The following is a 17,271-nucleotide window of genomic DNA, read 5'->3' as shown; positions in this document are numbered from 1 at the left end:
ACTTATTGTTATTTGCAAACTTTTTTACATGACGTTTCAATAGGATTTGGTATTACCTTTGAAAATGATCTAATTATGTCTTATTCGGCCTATAATCTAAACTACATTAAAAAAAAATTCTCTTTGTCAATTCAAAGAGAGTAAAAAGACAATTTTGTCTTCTACTATAAAACAAAATCATGAGCAGTAAAGTAAATTTACATAAACTAAATTTTACAATTTTTTTCAAAGCTCCACCCAAGACTAATCCTAACGTCCTCTAATTTAAAAAAAAATTATATAAAAAAAAAACCTTCTCTCTAAATCTACATTCGTTTTTTCTCCTTTTTTTCTTCCCATTTTAAAATAAAAATAAAAATTATTTTTACACAGAGGTGGGTTTATATGCTAGTGTTTTTGAAAGTAAGAAGGAGCAAACAAAAAAAAAAAAAAAAAACTCACTCTCCCCTCGCGCACACCACCGACCTACGCTGCCAGCATCTTTACAACTTGATCTGATAAAAAAAAAACCCTCCCATCTTCTCGCACCCTCCTGCGTCTCTCTGCATCTCTCTCCATCTCTCTCCTCGGGTCTCAGGTAACGATTTGATTTTACATTTTGATTTTCTCCCTCGTAATATTCTGCATTGATGGGTGGTTTAAATTTTCAATTTCTTCCATGGAAGACCAAGGCATTTTAGTATCAGTACAACTGTTTGGGCTTTTGTTTGAATTTCTACCCAAATATTTTCAAATATTTATTTTCTTTAATTTCATTCAGCCGCAACTGAAAATTCAGAACCCAACAACTCATAGCTGAGAGAGAACAAGAAACCTACTTCACACTTGAGAGCTAGAGAGATAGAGAGAGAGAATCTGAGTCTGCAATTGCAATGGAGGCCGTGTAAGTTTTGGATTTTGAATCAAATATTTGTTCTTGTATGAATTTTTGTGAATTAGAAGGAAAGAAAGGAAGTTGATTGATTGATTGATTTGGAAATTGATTGTTGTTGAATTACAGAGTTGCTTCAGCTCCAGGGAAGGTGTTGTTGACTGGAGGTTACCTAATTCTGGAGAGACCCAATGCAGGCCTTGTACTCAGCACCAACGCCCGCTTCTTCACCATTGTCAAACCACTTTACCAGCCTCTCAAGCCTGATAGTTGGGCCTGGGTGAGTCTCTCTCTCTCTCTCTCTCTCTCTCTCTCTCTCTCTCTCTCCTGGATTGATTGAGATGCGTATCTGTTATGTGTCTCAGGGTTGGACGGATGTGAAATTGACGTCTCCTCAGCTCGGCAGAGAAAGCATCTACAAGCTCTCCCTAAAAAATTTATCACTTGATTATGTTTCTTCTGGGTGAGTTTTTTCATTTTCGATATAAGCTTCTTGAATGATGGTCAATTTTGAACAATGCTACCAGTTATCAACTTATATGATCATCATTCAGCTTTATTTAACCACTTATGAGGTTATATCGAAAAAATATTCAGCTTCAAACATGCTTAATTTTAGTTCATATAAACACAATTCCAGTGACTCAAGGAACCCTTTTGTGGAACAAGCAGTGCAATACTGTGTAGCTGCTGCCCGTGCAACAGTTGACAAGAAGAACAAGGATTCATTAGAAAAACTACTATTGCATGGTAATGTTTCATTCCCCATATGTTTCCTATCATTTAAATAGATAAACAAACTCGATATCAATGCAAGTTCTAATATTTCAACTGGGTTTGTCATGCAGGTTTTGATATCACCATCTTAGGTAGTAATGACTTTTATTCGTATCGGAATCAGGTATGTTACGCCTTTTAAATTTCTATAGTTTTGTTTGTAATTTAGTTGAGTAATCGTTGTTGCTCTCTTTACTTTAATTGGTGATAGTATCATATTAATTTTCTTACCAAAAGCCCACATTTTTTTCGAGTCAAAATGTAATTTAAAAATTAAAGAAAAAAGTAAAAACTTTACAGCATTCACCTTCCAATAACCAGTTGCTGCTGAAACTTCAAGGTTTCTTGTTTTATTAATTGTAATCCAAGTTCCTAATTTTGCTGAGTTGTGCCCTCTCAGATTGAAGCCCGTGGTCTGCCCTTGACTCCAGACGCATTGGCTGCACTACCTCCTTTTGCATCAATTACTTTCAATGATGAAGGATCAAATGTTAAAAATTGTAAGCCTGAAGTTGCAAAAACTGGATTGGGTTCATCTGCGGCAATGACAACCGCTGTTGTTGCTGCGTTGCTTCATTACCTTGGAGTTGTTGATCTTTCATCCACGTTTAAAGATCATCAACATGAAAAGTACACTGCAGATCTTGATTTGGTGCATGTGATAGCTCAAACTGCTCACTGTATTGCACAGGGAAAAGTGGGCAGCGGGTTTGATGTTAGTTCTGCAGTTTATGGAAGTCAACGTTATGTCCGCTTTTCACCAGAAGTTATTTCTTCTGCTCAGGTCTCTTTCTCTCTCTCTCTGCTAGAGCATTCAATTTGGATCAAACTAGTGCACCTAGTAGTCACTCTGAATATGTTAGTTACTTGTAAATGGGGGTAAGGCTAGCCGACATTCACCTCTCCTAGACCCTGCGTAAAGCGGGAGCCTTGTGCACTGGGTACGACGACTTGTAAATGTCCACAATGGAGTTTGGCATATGTTAGTTACGTGTAAATCAAAGCTTATGAAATTATTACCGGTCACCTGTGGTTAATTTTTACTCTCCCATAATGGTCTCTCTGAATATGTTAACATTGGTTGCCAAATATCCCCATTTACCATGTTCTATCCTTTTTTACTTTTGGTATCAAGACTGTCACGTGGCCTCATTAGATTACCTTTCAAACACATTGATTTTGTTGTCACGTCCAGATATACCAATATCCACCGTTTTCCATTCAGGACATGCTGTAAAATCGAAGACCATTTTCATTAATTTTGATTCAATATTCTTTTTGCTCTTCGTATGCCACATAGCAGATAATGTCAGTGATCTCTTAACACCTTCAATTTGTAAGTTCATTTTTTTATGCTTTCAGGTTGCAGTGACGGGAACTCCACTACAAGAAGTCGTTCCACAAATTCTAAAAGGAAAGTGGGACCATGATAGGACTAAGTTCTCCTTGCCACCATTGATGACTCTTGTAAGCATGTCGAGATCCATTTTATAGCTTGCTTACATTTGTAAATATGGTTATCCATGCAAAAGAGTATCATATGCATGAAGACAATAAATCCACAAACCTACCCTGAACTTTGTAAAATAAAATCTGCAAAGTGCTCATCATATGACCTTATGCATGCTAGGTTGTATTTTTCATTTGTATTTTTCTTAACTATTATGTGTAGCATGTGAGCATTATGGAGTGGCTCCTTCATGGATCCTTGTGGTTCCTTGTTAAGTGGACATGACATGACATGATGCATTACTGAAGGTTGATTACTAGTTAATGAAATGTCAAAAAAAAAAAAAAAGATGCTTGAATTCAAGTGTAGCTTTTGTGCTTCCTCTTGTCATCCTTTTGTGCATAATTTATAAAACAACGGCACAATCATATTAAGGGTTTCTTTTTTTCTTTAGTGATTCGAATGCTTTTTGCAGTTACTTGGAGAACCAGGAACTGGAGGATCGTCCACTCCATCAATGGTGGGTGCCGTGAAAAAGTGGCAGAAGTCTGACCCTCAAAAATCCCTGGAGACATGGAAAAAGTTGTCAGAGGCCAATTCATCACTTGAAATGCAACTCAATACATTAAGCAAATTGGCAGAAGAACACTGGGAAGAATATAAAAGCTTGATAAACAGCTGCAGCATTCTCAAATCAGAAAAGGTATTTCTAACTCATCTTCTCTCAAAAGCACGGAATTTATTATGATAAAATCAAAATGGAAACATGGGACCCATTTTAGAATAATTGGACTTTCGGGTTGTATCATGTCGTGCCTGGAACAATATAATATAGATTGTGTTATGACTTATGAGACACCCATCTTAAACGTGCTGTAGCCTTTTTAGACCTCTTAACTGTTCCCATCATGAAGTTCTGAGTTTTTTGCTTCTTCATATGTTGTCAATACTTTCCTTACCCTATAAATTCCTGCTGCTTGTTTTTCCCATATTGATGTTTGTTACAATTTTTACAAAATTGAACAGTGGACACAGCAAGTCACTACACCAAACCAAGAAGTAATTGTTAAAGCATTATTAGGAGCAAGAGATGCTATGCTTGGGATCAGGTATCATATGCATCAGATGGGGGAGGCTGCAGGTGTTCCGGTATGTGCATTTTTTAACTGGGGATTCTTGTTTCTTACCTATAAAAATATATGGTTTTTTTTAATGAAGAATAACAACAGGCTTATTATAGGAAAATATTTTATAGGAATCAATACAGTTCAACAATTCCCTTTCTAGTGTTTTGGAATGTTCCCCAAGCAGAATACGAATTATAGCATTATTCTTCCGCTGGCCTTGAGGTGGACCACAAAAACTAGTTTTAAGTACATTGGTACTGATGCTTCAAATATAATAAAGAAAATAAACCAGAAACTAGAATCACAATAGGGAGTAACCGATGCCAGTCATTTGAACAAAGAATAAGATGATGTCAATCCAAATATTTAAATTCAAACTGTTTCTCTTCATCAAGATTCACACTATTTTTTATTGTCATACTTCCTCTTTCTTCTTACTTTCTTCTCTGATTGATTTCTTGGCTTCACAAATTTTCAGATAGAACCAGAATCACAAACAAAGCTTTTAGATGCTACGATGAGTATGGAAGGAGTTTTGTTGGCTGGAGTTCCTGGAGCAGGTGGGTTTGATGCGGTATTTGCTGTTACCTTAGGGGATGCTGGAAGCCATGTGTCGAATTCTTGGAGTTCATTCAATGTTTTGGCCTTGTTAGTTAGAGAAGATCCTCAAGGTGTTTCTTTGGAGAATGCTGATCCACGAACCAAGGCAATTACTTCATCCATTTCCTCCGTTAATATTGAATAACTTCTTGTTTTCTTCATTTTTATGTGACAAACTAGAATAATTATTATGGTGAAAAAAAAGTGATTTGTAATATGAGTTGTATAAGTGTGGATATTAAATCAATTGGTCAAGGTTTTAAGGATTGTGTTACCTGAGATATTCACGTCCTTTTATTCATTAGGCATTGTTGTGCACTAAGATCTGATAAATTGGCCATTTTTCGTTTAAGCGTCGTGATGGAATAAAACCATGCTTGAAGTCTGCATAATAGGTCAGCTATAATAATTTGCTCGCTGTTTCATCTTCTCTTTTTCATAAACTGATGTTTTACGTCAATGGGGTGCTGGAGTTTGGCTAAGCCACATAAGAACTTGCTATCTATGGAAGTTGGAAGTTTAGTCAGAGTCGTTTCAATTGCTTGAATATGTTAACTACTTTCCTCTGTTTAATCAGTAGCGTTTCTATTTTCCTCTGCTTGGAAATTCACCAGTAGTCTCCGTAGGAACTGGTTTCAATCAGTTCCGGTAATTTCCACTGATGAAGAACTTGTACCTTTATGTTTGTCCTTGAGAGTTGCAAGGTGACTTCTTCCTACAATTCCACTTTCAGTGCAAGTTCTTCCTACAAGTTTCTTTGAGTTCCATCGCCGCCTTCTTCTCGACTCCACCATTGGCTTATGAACAATGACTAACAAGTTTAGCATCTCTTAGAGAGCGTGATCCATTTTCTTCATATTGTAAAATCTTAAAAGTGCTTCGAAAATAAATAAGAGCGGGATGCGGGGATGAAGGCTTAGGCCAATTCCCCATCCCCCATCCCATGGAGTTCCCAACTTCTTTAATTGTTTGATGAATCCAATCGTCTTCAGTCCATGTTGGTGATACGACGGTTACATGTTCTTTCGCATGTTTCCTCTTTCCTGCAAGTGAAGAATTATGGAGGTGCACTGCTCATCTCCTCATGCTACTTCTGGAGCTCCTCACTCATGTGGAAGTCATAAGGTAGGACAGAGCTTGAGTATCCTTACTACCAGGAGGAACATAAGGAAGGGGCTTATAAAGTATTTTAGCAAAAATGTTTTCTCCATGATCATGGGTATTTGATATTGTGGTACCACGATGCAAAAATGTGGTCTTTAAGACATTGTTTGTCAAGTATCTTAGCGACATGTAATGAATTATGAGAGGGTCATACTCATTGTCTACCTTCGCGACATGTAATGTATGGACATAAACTCGCTCATCTATAGACACATACTTTATACTCCCTTCCCGTGTTAAGGGGAAGACAGTCCACTGCTGGTTACACTCGATATAAACCTATTATGGTGGAAGACCAAGTGCCTTCTTTGTAATTACATTAGCTTAAATATAAACCCTGGCCAAGAACCAGAGGGAATTACCTACTGAAGGTGATAGGAATTTTTACCACCTGCAAAAGTAAGGATAAAAACACTTTAAAATACTTAAAAGAAAACAAGGTTATCGTAATATAGCAGTTCAAGCAAGGTCGTTTTCCGTATGGATTGAATGAATAATTTGTATTTAAACTAATTCTTAATTAACTATTTGAAAACAAAGTTTAGAAGAGGTTGATTTAATGACCTAAAATATTAAAAACGAATTTAATTAAAAACAATTAAATAAATTGACAAAGTAAAGAAAACAAAGGAAAACGTTTTTGAAAACCAAATTGTACAAGGCGTAGGGTTCTGCCGTCCCCTTAACAATCATATGTAGATTTACCAATTACTTATGAATTACCCATGCAACTTTGAAGGTTAGGTTTTCCTTATGCACATTCTACTTGTGGCATTCAAGCTAGAACGTATATCAAACATGCAATCTGTCTGTGACATTTAGATCAAATATAAACATGCATGACTCATTATTCAAAGTATGCAGTTTTTCAAATAGGATGAATACCACGTCTTAGATCAAATAGCATGACTCATTATGTAGTTTTTCAAATGTGATTGACATTTAGATCAAATATAAACACGCAACCCCTAAGACAGTTTAAAGCAGAGTGATTAATAATTCAAAGTATGCATGCATAATATCATAAGCAATTAAATAAATACTACATATTCATGCTAAGGCTCAAGGCATTGCCCTAGCAAACGAAAATTAGCTACGAACAATCATAAAACAAAATACTATTAAAAACATGGATAGAAAACTCCTTGAAAATAAACTTGAATCTTCCAAAGCAATTTCCCAATAGTGCGTGCGTTCCCTCCTTAACCTAATGGCTAAAAAACCTTATTTATACTACTACAAAATAAAATTCTTCCAAGAAAAGGTCTTAGAATAAAACTAGGAAACATAATAAAATAATAAAACAGAAAATAAAAGGTTTCCTATTTAAACTAAAATTCGGATTTCTCAGAAAATCATACTTTTGACCGACTAAATCAACTCCGATTTGGTCCCAAAAGGTCTCTTTTGGAAAATATGCCATCTTGACCTCCAAAATACCTAAAACGTCCAGAAACATCAATCTGGGAAAGCTGTGCGGAGGGCCTTAATTTCATCGTCACGGTCAAACGGCTAGGTAGAAAAATGCCTTAATTTCATCGTCACGGTCAAACGGCTAGGTAGAAAAATCTGAAATTTTTATACAATCATCTTGAAAGACTCACGAACATCCTCCAATTGGAATCACTCCAAAATTCATCCGTTTGATCACTTTTTACTCCTTAATTTCATCGTCACGGTCAAACGGCTAGGTAGAAAAATCTGAAATTTTTATACAATCATCTTGATAGACTCACGAACATCTTCCAATTGGAATCACTCCAAAATTCATCCGTTTGATCACTTTTTACTCCTTAATTTCATCGTCACGGTCAAACGGGTGCTCCAGATGAAGTCGAATGTCCTACATTAAAAATATATAACAAAGTATTAAAATTTTACCAAAATAACCAATAAATTAATACTAAAATTAGGGTAAAGTATCTGATATAATATTGCCTCATCCGAAGGCACATAGCAATATAATTTAGAAATACAAATTGACTAAACTTATAATTTAGTAGTTCAAAAGGGAATTCAAACTAATAAAAATAGAAACCCCAGTGAATGAATAATTGAAAGTACATTCGCATTGTTCGTTCACAATGATAAGCATCCAATCATATAAATTTTTTATTAGTTAGTCAGTTAGTTAAGAAGTCATTCACGGTTGATAACCCGAAAAGCCTAAACAAAGCATGCAGGAGATTAATTGTCGAGACAGTTGAATGAATCGTTTGTCGTAAATGAGAAAGTAAGCGTGGAGTTGTTGGATTAATGTTTACATTGATGGATACAACAACCTATGTATATTTGTATAGATTAATGATTACGTGAAGTTGTCAACCACTTCAAAAAACTATGTATGTTTGTATGTGTATTGTACTCGACTCTATAAATAGTTAGGGCAAATGAAGTTACAATCTTCTCCTCCTACTTCTTCGTCCATTTTCTCTTATCATTCTTGTTTTCTTTCTCTCTTCTTGTGTGCGACTTTATTGTGCACACCAAATACTCGATGAAATGCCTTAGTTAACAACTTTTGGCAATCTTTTTCAACATTACTCTACAGTGTTCTGTAGTCACCATTGACAAGCCTCTATATATCATAGTAGTTGTTGACATATGTTGGCATAAACTATCAACATATACTGGCATGAATCTACATTTTTATACAAGGTGTTTAACAAGATGGCCCAATGAAGATTTTTGGGTCAACATCATGACTTCATTATTTGAAAATTCTGACTCCGCCATTAAACGTAGATATTTTACTTGAAATGAATAATGAACTAAGAAGAAAAATTCATATGAAATGGTATACAAAATGAGAGCAAAAATTAGAAAAGGAAACCTTGTTAAAGTTGTTTTGTCGTTTTTATTACATTTGCATGTGCATTTCTTTCAACCCTTCCCACAATTCTTCCTCTTCTTATTCATCCGTCATTTTTCCTTGTATTTCCTTTTTATTTACACCCAACAAATAAAACTAATAACTAAAACGGAATGATTATCGCCTTACCACATATTTGTCTCATCTCTTTAATAGAGGTAGGACCCACCAATATATGTGGGTCCCACCTCTATGAGATGATCCAGATTATGGTACAAATGAGTAATGTTAGGGATATTAAATGTGTAGACTAAATTATATAAACTAAATGACATGGAAGTTGGTGATTGGATTATTAGTTAAGTGTTGATTAATATGTTTATTTCTTATTAGTGACTCATCATTTAGTTTGCAAACTTAGTCTATAAATTTAATTTTTCTAACATTACTCGGCACAAATATGTATTAAGAGTAACATTTTTTAAAGAAAAAAAAGAGATTAGTACAGTAAAACAATCACAGATGGCTCAAAAGTCTATTGAAGCCTTAAGGTAGATGAGCTTCTAGTGGACCGTACTGGTGGTGACCGTTGAGCTTTTCAACTAACAAAAGACAAACAAGTATGAATAACTTTTACAAGTGCAACCAAACCCCACCAACTTTCCTTCCCAACATTCTAACCCTACGTATGCTTATTACCGTGCAAAGAAACCTGCATGCATCAGTTTCTTTGTGCATGCACCCAAACTCCAGTGCAGAATCCATGGCCAAGATCACTAAGAGAGTCTGCACCCTAGTACTACGGCTGATGGCCGCCGCCGCTACCCTTTTGGCTGCAATTGTCATGGTTACAAGCCATCAGAGAACCAGCATCTTTGGAGTATCTTTTGAAGTCAAGTATAACCACACACCAGCCTTCCAGTAAGTTTTTTGTATTTAGCTTTTATTCAGCCTTTTCAACGGCGCACGCTATATACGCCATATACTTTGTAGAGGATTGGTGGTTTTTCTTGCTAGACAAAAAACATCATGATGATCAATAGTTTGGATTAATAGTCTGGCAACACGCATTGCTACTTGCATAATTTCTATACATTTTCTTTACGTATGTACGTATTGCTAAACATACTCTTTTTATCCTTCAAGGTACTTTGTGATAGCAAATGCGATTGCAACTGTATACGGGTTTTTGGTTCTTTTTCTTCCTTCTGAGAGTCAGCTATGGAGATTAGTTGTGGCTTTGGATGTGGTAATCATATGAATTTATAACTTAAAACTCTGTAGCTAGATTTCTTTTTTCTTAATCATTTGAAGGTTGCTCATGTTTCTCAGTAATTCTTTTTTGTAATTCCAACCAATTTAATTTTGGGGTTTTTGAACATTAGTACTTGCAAAAGATTAAAATTTAAAAAAAACCTGATGCTAGATTAAATATTTAATTTAATCCCTTGAGTGTACTTTTATCAAAATTTACAATCAATTTTTCTTATTTAATGTGTATTTTTATTTAATCTCTCCATATTAAATTTTAATTTTATTAATATGCACATATTTAATTTGTTTTAATTAGAAATGAACGTAAATGAGAAAATATTAAAAAAAAATTTGTGATACAAAAATATATAGATACATAAGTGTACAGAAATGATTGTGCCAAAATATATAAAATTGACTTTTTTGTACCAAAATATTTGTACCTACATGATTGTACCGAAATATATTATAATGAACCTAAATGTATGTACTGAAATGTATTATATTGAATTAATGTACCTAAAAGTCAATACCAAAATGTATGTACCAAAATGTACGAACCTAAATGTCAATACCGAAAATGTATGTACCTAAATAAAAAAATGTCAATACAAGTTTACCTAAATGTCAATACCGAAATGTATGTACCAAAATGTACGAACCTAAATGTCAATACCGAAAATGTGTGTACCTAAATATCAATACCAAAATGTATGTACCTAAATGTATTTACCGAAATAATAATTGAATTAATGTACCTAAAAGTCAATACTCAAATGTGTGTATCAAAGTGTACGTAACGAAATGCATTATATTGATCGAAATGCATTATATTAAATCAATGTAACTAAATGTTTGTACCGATAGATATACCAAAATATTCAAATGTATTAATGTACCTAAATGAAGAACATACAAAATTGTTATCGGAATATATATTATAAAAAATTTAGTTGCCTAAATGTAGACATTAAAATATATTATGGTGAATGAAATAAAAATTAAATGTAAATGTAATTAATACATTAAAATAAAAATAAAAAGATAAAATAAAACATCAAAATACAACTAATAAATGATATGATTAAATGTGCTAGGGACTAAAATTGGATTTTAATCTTACATATGGTTATAATCTAAAACTCATCTTTTTTTAGGGACTAAAATGAAGTTTTCTATTTAATTTAACAATAAAAGCTGCAATGAATTGTTTGGACTATGAACAGGTAATCACTGTGTTACTGAGCTCAAGCTTTTCAGCAGCTTTGGCTATTGGTGATGTAGGGAAGCATGGAAATTCATATGCAGGTTGGCAACCGATATGTGGGCAAGTCCCCAAATACTGTGACCAAGTAAAGGCAGCCCTAATCTCAAGCTTTGTTGGCCTCATAATATATTTGCTGCTGCTTCTGTATGCCATCCACACTGTCCTGGATCCTCTTCTCTTGAAAAAAACTTAACTTCTCAAGGAGTAAAATGTCTTGTTGGATCTCATCAGTTTTATCTTTCCAGTGCATATGTAATTACCTTGTTCTTGGGTTAATTAATTATAGTTTGCACCCTTAAGTTTAGGTGTAACCACAGCAACATACCTCATTTTAAAACATTACAACATCATGCACAAATTGTATTTTAGTTGTAGCATATATCCGTAAATTGATCATTAAGAGATGACATAGTAACTGTGGGTTCCACATATTTGCTGACGCAATCATCAAATTTGTGCCATTTGGATAAAAAAATAAATAAACAATAATTATTTTGTCGTAAATATTATTAGTTGTGTGTTGTACACTGAAGGCCAATATATAATTAGTTAGTACCCTTTCTTTGTAAATCATATGCTTATAATTAGGCACTGTAATGAAAAAAAAAATTGTCGTAAAATAAAACAATGAGAAATTTTATTCGAACCCTACTTATGTATCTTTACACCCAACTTATAAATTTTCTTCACCAAACTTCCAGTTTTGCCCTTAATTAATAGCAGAGAAAATTTAGATTAGACCTAAAACCCGCGAACATAAAAAAAAAAGGACACTTTGGATGCGGTCCCTACCTATCAATATTCTTTAATTGAAACCTTGTTAGTTTTTAGTTTTTGATAGAGGTCCCTGACATTAATATAATAATGTAAGTTACTATATTTTTTAAATTAAAAATTAAAAATTGAAATTTGTAATTGTTTATATTAATGAGATTTTAAATAAAACCCATAATTTATGGGATTAAAAATAATAAAATATAAATTATAATAATAAAATATAAATTATACTCTCTATTATATTGTGTGTGTGTGTGTGTGTGTGTGTGTACATATATGTATGGGTACATTAACCAAAATTAACAAAAAAAGTTATTGTATCAAAACATGGATACATTCTCAAATCAACGAAAAAGAATGTACCCATATAAGTTTAAACATGGATTAAAAAATTTGAATGGATTTTATATTAAAAAAAAAAGGGTACATTTTACATATAACAAATTGATGTATTTGAGAATGGGTACATTTAAGATTAAAAAAATTGAAAAATTATATGAATGGGTACATTTAAGATTAAAAAATTGAGAATCTTTTTATATATATATATAAAAAAAAGTAATAGGTACAAACTTAATTTAATTTAATTTTTTATTATTTTGGAAATGTTTGAATTGAAAATTAATTAGAAGTTTAATAGAGGTGTGAGTATTAAACCCTAAATTAATTACTAATTTTTATATAAAAAAATTATATAATAAACATGTAAATTCATTATCACATTATTGCTAGGGACTTGAATCAAAATTTGAGAACTAATAAGGTCTTAGTCAATGAACAGTAAGAACTAGGGACCGGATACTAATTTTTCCTAAAAAAAAAGTTCTTTATTCTTATCTCTACACCCCTTCCATACATTCCGGTGAACCTAGCCCAAGAGCTGTTTACAATTCCCCGACGTTTTCGACAGCCACCATACCTCTTCACTGTGATCATGGAGTAAATCAAGCATGGGGATGGGAAACATTTGTGCAAGAAGAGCTAAACTTGCTGCTAGTGCTAAATTTCACATATCAAACAGCAAAGAAGATTCATAAAGGCTAGGTATGAGGATGATAATGATTATATTGAACAGAACGAGAAGATCTTGACTCCAGACAAGAAATTTTCTCCGCAAATGCTCTTCGTTTAAGGTCCTTGAACAACAAGGGTGAGATAGAAGTTAAGCATAATCATGAACAAGAGTTGATTGAATCCCCAAAAACCGAAGGAAATTCAAGAAACAAAGGAAAAGGAAAAAAGGTGAAAGGGAATGGTGGCCATTGACAATGTCGGTGAAAGTGTAACCAGCGTCTAAGTTGAGTTTACATGAATAAATGGATGGGTGTAGAGATAAAAATAGTGTTTTGTTGTTCACGGGTTTTGGGTTTTAATATAATTTTTTATGCAAATTTGAAAATGTGATAGAGAAATTTGATAAGTTGGGTGTAAAGATACAACAAACGGGTTTGAATAAAAGTTTCCTTTGAGAGTGAGAAAGAGAGGGGCGGTTAGAGGGAGAGAAGGGCTTCAATTATTTGTGAGATGGTGTTTTCCCTTTGGCCTTGTCCCTTTATCTATACTAACATTCATAGGTAGGGTTTTACTTGACTCCCAAATAATACAAGTTTAATAGGACAAGATTTCATATATATATATATATATATATATATATATATATATATATATATATATATATATCTTATTGGATTCTACTTTAACTTTACACAATCACACTACTAAAATAACTCTATTTGCAAAACTCTTCTTTGAGTGTATACAACTTAAGAAGTAGTCACATCAAGTCTTCATGCAAAAGTAGAAGCAGTTGAGGAAGTCAAATTGAAATTATGTTTCCCTCTTTTCGGCTGGGTTGGGTCGAGAGAAGGACTTTCCTTCTTTTCGGATTACGTAGGTGTGCCGCCACCAAACCACATATTGGTCTCAATGGAATGTGCAAGTAATGTTGTACGCCGTGAATTTGACTTCTAACCAAACAATTGAACGGACAAACGAGGAATTAAAATGCAAGATTGTAAAGTGCAATAATATAATGAACGATAACATAAAGAACAAAAAGGTAAGTTGTGTAAAGTAAATGGCGATAAATAAACGAACTTGTATTAAAATGAAATTGAAATAACAAGATACCTAGAAGTGTGTAAAACAATAAAGCTTAATGCAATAAAATAACAAGATACTTACCTTTGTGAATTTCTCCATATGTTAATCTCCTCCGAACCTCTTACTCTCCTGCACATGGCTTGCGCATGAGTAGGCTTGATAAATCTCGGCCTTCCACTTTTTAAAATGAAAACCAGTGGTTGGGATAACGTTTTAGAAAAATGGGATGCATCAAAGAATGATCAAAATTGTCGAACGCAGCTGAACCTCGCCATTCCCCAGCTGAAACCCACCGCTCTTCGACGATTCCCGTCGTTCTCACTCCCACTCCCACTCCAGCTCTTAGGAGTGCGAATGGACACTGATGTGAAGAATCGGTGCTTCCTAGGTTTGAGATTGTGGATGAACAAAATCAGTGAGGACTTTGGTACAACAGAAAGTGTTAAGTTTGTGATATTCGCTAGATTACTCCGGTCACTAGTGTGGATAAGTATGTAAATAGATATGGACATGGAAGCAAACACAAGATGTACGTGGTTCGCCCAGATTGGCTACGTCCACAGAGTAGAGGAGTTCTCATTAATTGTGAATGGTTTACACAAGTACATAGGTTCAAGCTCTCCTTTAGTGAGTACTAGTGAATGATTAAGTACAAATGACATTTGGAAATATTGTGAGAGAATGATCTCTATTTATAGAAGAGAGTTTCTAGTTTCATTCTGACATTGACACGTGTCGTGTTGTGATTGGCTTCTGATGTTGACACGTGTCGCGCTATGATTGGCTTCTGATGTCGACACGTGTTGCGCTGTGATTAGCCTCCTGGTTAGAGGGAAACTCTTCTAAGTCCTTGACAGTATAATGTTGACCAGTGCTCAGTAGTTTCGGGATTGGTCAAGTATGGTACAAACAGTGCTCCCCTAAGTTCCCGAGTGAGGGAAGCTCCTTGGTTGGGGACTTGCAAGATCCAAGCCATTGAGTAATCACGAAACTTCTAAGTACTTAAGTGTGGTATCATTTTACTTGCCTTATCTGTCTCATATGTAGATGTGGCATCTTCTCTGGAAGTACTTTTCCTCTATCCAGGGGTGGTATCTTTAACCGATGAAGATGCACAAGGTAATGTATCACTTTCACTTGAAGCTTACTTGTAGTTTCGGGCTTGGTCAAGTGCGATACAAACCCTATAGTAGGAGTCCTCCAAGTCGTCGAGCTAAGAGATTTGCCGAATGATGTAACAAACAAGGTAAGCAATCAGACTTCCAAGCAAGCAACCTGGATCGGAGGTTCGATTTCGGCTTCTGATTGATTGTTCTCATTCTCCTTGTGTCATAAACAGCAATAAGGATAAGGAGAAGCAAATGGAGAAGAGATGATATGAGATACTTTTGCTTTTGAAGAAGTAACTTTCCAAGGCTTATTCTTGAACTAGGTTGAAGGGTTTTTTGGTTTCCTCCATAGTATAAGGCCGACTCAAGAATTTGAGGGTCAAAACAATTCCATCAAATCAAGAGTGTTTTCGACCTTGATGATATGAGATACTTTTGTTATTGACAAAGTAATAGATGAAACGACATGTGTTTTGTTGCGCTTGTCTCCACATGCTTCCTTGTATCCTTCTCACTTGCCCTATCTGTTCCTCGGGCAGATGTGGTATCTTTTCTGGAAGCATAAGATGTTGAAGATGAGTACTCAAGAGCAATGTCAGGTAAGTAATAAAGCAAGGGGTTCCAGGCAGTCAGTTCCTGACTGGAAGCTTGATTCCAAGTGCTGACTGATTGCTCTCTTTCTCATTGTTTTGCAGGTAAGAATAAGGCCAAATGAAAAGACAGGAAAAAAGCATGATATGAGATACTCTTGCTTTTAACCTTGATGATATGAGATACTCTGGCTCTGGTGTGGCTTGTTTGCAGAGGTATTATCGGGGGGAAAATAAGCTGAGTATTTTGAGAGACTCTGCTGAGAGTGCCCTCTCGGATGTGAAGAAAAGTTGAGCATTTTTTTTATTTGCAGGTTTGGCTGGCTGTGGAGGATGAATGTCGACATATATAGAAATTGTCCCAACATCGAGTAGTAACGTTGTTCCTTTACCTTTCTCGGTCATAGCAATGTAGTGGGAGTTGCAAGATTCACGTGTTTTAACTTTGTCAGAGCACTTTGAAAAAGTGATTTGTGGTATCTAGAAAGCTGATGTTGCGTGTGAAGATTGCAGATAAGCTTTATCCAAGGAAATCTGGCTCTCAAAGTTTAAAGAGCGGTGCCTCTTCAATTTTCGAACAAGCAATCCTGTCGGGGACCTAGCTATCGAGATTCGGAGATCGGTGCCTCTTTGATTTTTGAGAAAGCAATCTTGTTGGGAGTTTGGCTCTCGAGATTCAGAGAGCGGTGCCTCTTCGATTTTTGAGAAAGTAATCCTGTTGTGAGTCTGGCTCTCGAGAGTCGAATAGCGGTACCTCTTCGATTTTTGAGAAAACAATCCTTGTGGGAGTTTGGCTCTCGAGATTCCGGGAGCGGTGCCTCTTTGATTTTTGAGCAAGTAATCTTGTTGGGAGTGTTTTCTCGATGTGAGTAAAGGTTGGGCATTTTTGCCAGTCTGCCTTGCCACGGAGCACAGAGGTTGACACATATAGGGACTTTCCAGTTATCAAGCAGTGGTGTTGTTCCTTTACCTTTGTGGGTAATAGTAGGGTAGCTGGACCTTCAAAATTTATGTGTCTAAACTTTGTCAGAGATCTTTGGCAAAGTTATCTGTGGTACCCAATGAGCTGATGTTATGTGTGGAAAATGGTGCCTCTTCGAAATTCGGAGAGTGGTGCCTCTTCGATTTTTGAACCAACGACCATGTTGCCCTTTCTTTTATAAGGGCACCAATTGTGTGCAAAAAGTACATTAAGAGAGTTATTGCTTGTAGGAATTTTCCCCTTATTTTTGTACTTAAGAGATTTATTGCACCTCATTTCTCCTTCATCATTTATGAGAATGTCTAGCCCATCCGATCGTTGTTTTGACTTGAACTTTGGTGAAGAGGCAGCCATGCCTTCTCAAGACAACATATGGCGCCCATCCTTC

The 17,271-nt window shown here is 35.1% G+C and overlaps 3 protein-coding genes across 4 annotated transcripts in view; 2 read left to right on the top strand and 1 right to left on the bottom strand.

Annotated features, from left to right (window-relative positions):
* The window catches only part of LOC126582068 (uncharacterized), a 61,545-nt gene that overhangs the window by 8,342 nt on the left and 35,932 nt on the right, over nucleotides 1-17,271 (bottom strand). The gene's annotated exons all lie outside the window — the stretch shown is intronic.
* LOC126582056 (phosphomevalonate kinase, peroxisomal-like) lies at nucleotides 418-5,217 on the top strand. Of its 2 annotated transcripts, XM_050246030.1 has the most exons (11): nucleotides 418-577; nucleotides 761-883; nucleotides 1,001-1,151; nucleotides 1,237-1,334; nucleotides 1,512-1,621; nucleotides 1,720-1,772; nucleotides 2,049-2,432; nucleotides 3,011-3,115; nucleotides 3,574-3,801; nucleotides 4,125-4,247; nucleotides 4,704-5,217. In XM_050246030.1, the coding sequence occupies exons 2-11, from the start codon at nucleotides 873-875 to the stop codon at nucleotides 4,968-4,970; spliced, it is 1,530 nt and encodes a 509-aa protein (XP_050101987.1). In that variant the 5' UTR covers nucleotides 418-577; nucleotides 761-872; the 3' UTR covers nucleotides 4,971-5,217. The 2 variants fall into 2 exon arrangements, with proteins under 2 accessions (XP_050101987.1, XP_050101988.1); XM_050246031.1 differs by lacking the exons at nucleotides 418-577; nucleotides 761-883 and having other exon boundaries at nucleotides 1,002-1,151; nucleotides 1,544-1,621.
* Nucleotides 9,502-11,672, top strand: LOC126582064 (CASP-like protein 1C1). The gene is made up of 3 exons (XM_050246045.1): nucleotides 9,502-9,722; nucleotides 9,948-10,050; nucleotides 11,282-11,672. The coding sequence occupies exons 1-3, from the start codon at nucleotides 9,538-9,540 to the stop codon at nucleotides 11,513-11,515; spliced, it is 522 nt and encodes a 173-aa protein (XP_050102002.1). The 5' UTR covers nucleotides 9,502-9,537; the 3' UTR covers nucleotides 11,516-11,672.

The sequence above is a fragment of the Malus sylvestris genome, chromosome 9 (genome assembly GCF_916048215.2).
Source record: "Malus sylvestris chromosome 9, drMalSylv7.2, whole genome shotgun sequence".
NCBI lineage: Eukaryota > Viridiplantae > Streptophyta > Magnoliopsida > Rosales > Rosaceae > Malus > Malus sylvestris.
Note: the sequence above shows the minus strand (reverse complement) of the source record. Positions and strands in the feature narration are given on the sequence as shown.